General features: G+C 46.6%; 1 protein-coding gene and 2 non-coding genes across 3 annotated transcripts; all 3 read right to left on the minus strand.

Moving 5' to 3' along the window:
- Positions 1–1663: 1663 nt before the first annotated feature.
- dkc1 (dyskeratosis congenita 1, dyskerin) lies at positions 1664–4996 on the minus strand (the record flags this gene model as incomplete). The annotated part of the gene is given in 12 exon segments (XM_035674533.1): positions 1664–1948; positions 2032–2193; positions 2308–2350; positions 2637–2740; positions 2820–2938; positions 3147–3267; positions 3367–3510; positions 3863–3993; positions 4094–4220; positions 4445–4509; positions 4639–4823; positions 4905–4996. Coding segments are annotated over 12 exon segments (1356 nt in total), but the record flags the coding sequence as incomplete, so codon positions are not given.
- On the minus strand, positions 3021–3097 carry LOC118337688. Its single transcript, XR_004797171.1, has one exon. It is a non-coding gene; the product is annotated as a small nucleolar RNA SNORD83 (small nucleolar RNA).
- A 111-nt stretch (positions 4997–5107) lies between the features above and the next one.
- LOC118337693 lies at positions 5108–5306 on the minus strand. Its single transcript, XR_004797176.1, has one exon. It is a non-coding gene; the product is annotated as a small nucleolar RNA SNORD17 (small nucleolar RNA).
- Between the last annotated feature and the right edge of the window lie 41 nt (positions 5307–5347).

Raw genomic sequence — 5347 nt, forward strand, 5'->3', positions numbered from 1 at the left:
AAATCCGTATTTCTCCCCTCTCCGGTGAAGTGAGGGAATGATGCACGACCATTCAAAAATATGACTGGGCTTCTAATGATACAAAGCTTAATGCAAATAGGTGAAGTGTCCCTTTAACTTTATGATCTTCTGAATGTGGTTCAGTTACTGATCAATGAACCAATCAGTGAACTCAATAACTGAAGGAAGTTTGATTATTTCCTGTGAATATTGATCAGAGTTTAGTTTTCCTGATATTTGTATACATTGTGTATTTTTATCATTTTTAACAATCAGACAGATTTTGTGAGTTAAAAAACATAAAAGTATTTTCTGGGTACTTCTTTCCACAATACTCACATTTCAAAATAAAGTCAGTGTCACTTAAAATAACAAAAGCTACGTGATCAAGAATGTTTAACTTTTAATTGAGTTAGTTTTACTTAAATTTTCTGTGTAATGTTTCAATTTGAGTTAAATGAACTCATCTGGTTTTAGTTTGAGTTTTCTTCACAGAATTAAATGAAACACTCAGATTTAGGCTTATTGTGTATTTTTAGTTTTCTTCCCTTGAAATCACAAAGACCTCATGACCCCCGGTGAAGCTTTGACAACCCGAGCAGGGGTCCCGATCCACAGGTTGGGAATCAGCGCTTCAGATTAAAAGTAGAAACAAATCTGTGGTCACTAAAATCACTTCCAACTTATTCCCAACACAAATGATTTCAGCTCAGTTAAACTTTATTGATCAGGTGGTATTGATTATTATTCACTTATTTTAGTTAAAGTTAATCAGCTGATGTTCATATAAAGTCCATAAAAACCTCTAAATCTGAAAAAGTGAGTGAAATAAAAAGATTAGGGCTGGGCAAGTTAACGCATTAATTATTTTGAAAATATATATATATATATATATATAGAGCTCACTGTAATGTAATATATATAATTTATGATATATGTTGCTCACTGGCTGGGTCACAGGAGAGGACTCGATGGATGCAGCGTGTGGGAGAAGTACAGATAAACAAAAGCAAGACAAGCTAACAAATGCTAAAGTGAGTGGATAGCTTCAAACTGCAGATTGATTAGTATTGTGGAAGATAGGTACCCTAATATAATATATCTATTATAGGTAGAAGATATTATTGTGGAAGATAGGATCACAACCAATGACGGCACTATGAGCCTCCCTCAAGATGCACCATCACAACAACAATGTACGTGTTGTATGAAAAGAGGACTACAAAAGTGACGGCGTTACAACGTATGCCAACTGTTGCTCTCACTGGAGACGACTGAACATCATTGGGTAACCATAGTAACCTCTGAGTTACAGTGAGTTATACTGATGGACAGTGGGAGCTGCATTCACATGCTCTGTAATGGAAACAGTTTGCTTCACAGCACACTGAGCAGAGTGCAGAATTATTGTAACTGCTACTGTGTAAACTATATCTTCTTCTAAAGGAATAATTGTCTTAAGTGTAAAGTTGTGTTTAAGTGCAAACCAAATGTTGTCACTACTTTACACTACAAAATAAAAGTGCGTAATACACTACTTTTGAATTCATTGAATTTTTCGTAACCGATTAATCACGATTAAAGTTTAAATCGTTGCCCAGCACTAATGTTAATTTTAACCTCTGATCGGTCTGAAGTTATCTCAGTGACTGAAGATGACAAATACAGAAAACAAAGACTTTTATTTTGAAATTACAGTCTTCCTGTTCAGGTATTTACAGCTGAAAAATAAAACATAAAATAAGATTTGTATAAAAAACAAAAAAACGTCCTCTTCCTGCGTTCAAGCAGTCCATTATTAATAAACTCCCAGAATGCTTTGCATTCAAACAGGTGTGTCAGTGGGTGGAGTCTGACAGTTTCCTGTTCACCTGCTGATCCGTCGTCACTCCGATGCGTCGTCCTCTTTCTGTTTCTTCTTCTTTTTCTTCTTTTTGGCACTTTCAACCTGAAGGACAAACAATCTTTTAGTGTTCACATTAAAATAAACTGAAGCCGAGCACGCCGGAGCTTCTACCGTCTCAACCTCACCTCTGCCTCAGGCTCCGCCTCTGGCTCCTCAGGCTCCGCCTCCTCCAGTTTCGCCTTCTTCTCTTTTTTCTTCTTTTTCTTCTCTTTCTTGGCGTCCTCTGCAGACGGCGTGTTCGGCGTCGTCGTAGCTTCACCGTCGCTTTCTGTTGCTTCCCTCTTCCTCTGTGGGACAGAGGTCAAAGGTCAGGTTGTCTCTGATCAATTTGCAGCCATTTCAAACAAAAAAAAGGTCAGGCGGGTTATCAGCGCCCCCCGCAGGCAGGCGGGTGGGTTTACCTTTGCTGAAGTGTCACATGACTCCTCTGTCGCCTTGGAGACGCTGTGAATAAATAAAAGGTTTTAAATTAACATTTTAAAGAAGTTTGATCTCAACATTCGATGAACATTAACAGCAGTGTGATGTCACCACTGACGGTGTGACATCACTGTTTTCAGGTGAGCTGCCACTCAGCGAACAGCGGAGCGAGGAGGCTCGACCTGAATGTTGCTGTCGCAGACTGACTCCCTCAGAGAGCACGTCAGCTCGGTGAGGGATAACTGTCTGCACCTGTCTACCTGTCTGTAAGCCCCGCCCCCATCGGTACAAGCCCCGCCCCCTCAGCTACCTGTAGTCCACGTATTGGCTCTTCCAGTCGGCTGGCGTGCTGCCGTTTGGTTTGCCGTGTTTGTCGAGGAGTCCTTTCTGAATCATCATCTTCTTTTGACTCGCCTGATTGAACACAAACTCGTCAATACAGAGAACAGGACTCAATCACTCGTTGATCGGCGATCAATAACCTCCCACATACCTTTGGTCCGAGACCCCACTTCCGAGGATACGTGTCTCTCTCCATGATCACCCTCTTTATCTTCGCCACGATGCCGTGGTCACACGTGGAGATGACGGCGGTCGTCATCAGAGCAACAGCTGGAGGAGAATGACGACTTATTGATTATCGATAGCTCATTATTAAAGTGATCAGATTATTGAATCAGCTGATATTGAGTTAAGCCATCAGAAAAGGGTGATAGATAGCAGGTCATCACAGCCCGAGAGCTACTGACGCTACTCGACTCATCATGTGGCTTCACCGGTTCTCGCTCACGCACGCACAGGTGAGGCTTCAGGGACTCACCTGTGCAGATGGCCTCGCCCTTCGTCGTTATGACAACGATGTCCTGGTTCAGCTCGATGCCGTCCTCGTACCTGAGGACGCCCGGCAGCATGATCTTCGCCCCGTAACAGATGGCGTTCACCTGGAGACGACAACATTCAGAGAGTCAGCGTCCAGTTTCAGGTTCATAATAAACCAGACAGACGGCGGGCAGCGAGGAAGAAGAGCGAGGAAGACTCACAGCGCTGTCCTTCATCACGAGCCGCTTGTAAGACACCAGCAGCTTCTCCAGCGGGAAGATCACCCTCCTCAGGTACGTCTCGTCTTTGTTGTGGTCGAACTGCCACTGTGCGTCCAGGACGTCGTGCATCGTCACCATGTGGTCCTACCGGAGGAAAGAGCGCCGCGTGACGATCAGCCCACGGATCAATAAATCAGCTCGTGGCTCTAACCAATCACAGATCAAATAACCGGCGTCTGACAAACTATAAAGCAGCAGTGAGGTAAATACTAAGCTAACATGCTAACAGTGACGTCGTGATGACGTCGTGATGATGTCGTGATGATGTCAGCAGCGACGAGGCTCCACAGGTGAGTCACCGATGATGTCACTCGTGGCCTCAGCTGCAGGTCGCTGTTCCCAAGTTTAATAACCAGACCGGCACCGAGCAGCCGGGCTGAACTCAACACTTGGAATCAGACTGATGATGTCACAGCGGACAGGAAGTGACGCTCACCTTCTCTCCCAGCACGCCGGACCGGACCCGCCTCAGCTCCTGCATCTGACCTCCGACCCCGAGCATCAGACCCATGTGGACGCACAGAGTCCGGATGTACGTTCCCGCCTCACAGCTCACCCAGAAGATCCCTGCAGACAGAACGCCGTGACATCACTCTGACATCACTGATTATTGATGAGGACCTCACCCAGCCTCCTCCAATATATTGATTATTGATAAGGATCTTACCCAGCCTCCTCTCTGGGTCGTATTCGATCAGTTTGCTCTCGTAGATCGTTCGGACTCTCAGTTGACGTTTAACGGCGGCGATGAGCGGCGGCCGCTGGAACAGAGCGCCGGTCAGCGTCTCCAGTGCCTGCAGAGAATCACACGGGTCACATGACTGACAGACACTCAGCCGGCCAATCAGAGAGAGCGGGAGGGCTGAACGATCTCAGGAAACATCCCATCGTGAGATTTCTGATCTATTTTGATCAGTTTCTACCAATTAAACAGCCGATTCATTCAGCCACTGACCTCTCGGATCAATACTCTGATCAATAATTCGATATTAGCTTTAGCAGAGGTTCTCAGACTCACCCGAGCCAGCGTGTGTTCGCTCTCTATCGCATTGTGCAGCCGAACGATCCCCACATACTCTTTACCTGCAACACACACAGAGAGTAGTGAGGGGGGCCGCTGGGTTTTACTGTGCTCACACGCCTGCCGGCCGGGTGGAGACAGTTACAGCTTTTATTCTGACAGTAACAAACAGGAAGTGGGAATCTGCATACCGGCGCTCTGCTGGGACTTGACCAACCGCGTGGCTCGATCCACACAGACGATCAGACAGCCGGTGACCTTCGGGTCGAGCGTCCCGCTGTGACCCGTTTTCTCCACCCGCAGGATCCTCCTGATCCACGCCACGACCTCGTGGGACGACGGGTTCGCCGGTTTGTCCAGGTTGATGAAACCCGACCTGACAGGAAACAGGAAGTAGACTCAGCACATGATGTTTGAATGTTGTTAGCTTGTTAGCGTAGCATTATGTGAAGGTTACCTGACGTAGTCCTGGATGTCTCTCTTCAGCGGGTTGCTGCCGTTGGGTAGAGGCGTGTAATGAGCCGTCCGGATGTTCAGCTTATCAAAGTTCTGCAACAAATTAAAACTCAAACGTCAGACGACTTCTTCGTTGGTGTTTTCTGCGCGGACAGGAAGTCAATCTGTTCGTTTAACTTTGATTATATGAAGTTTCAGCATCGTGTGATCAGAACGTGTAAATCGTCTTCGCGGCGCTCGAGTCGGGTCGTTCTCTCCGCGCGGCGTCGGGTTGTCGTCCCAGCAGAACGCCAGGACGACGCCGGCGCCACAGTGGAGAGGCCCCGCCCCCAGAACGGGAGCAGGGCAGGGACTGCGACAAGATGGCCGCTCAGAGAATGGATAAACTGATTCATCACTTCACACGCTGAAGACTGCAGACAGACAGGCTCACGCGCAGACAGA

This window comes from Morone saxatilis, unplaced genomic scaffold (genome assembly GCF_004916995.1).
Source record: "Morone saxatilis isolate NCDOM2014 unplaced genomic scaffold, NCSU_SB_2.0 Contig3, whole genome shotgun sequence".
In the NCBI taxonomy this organism is placed as follows: Eukaryota; Metazoa; Chordata; class Actinopteri; family Moronidae; genus Morone; species Morone saxatilis.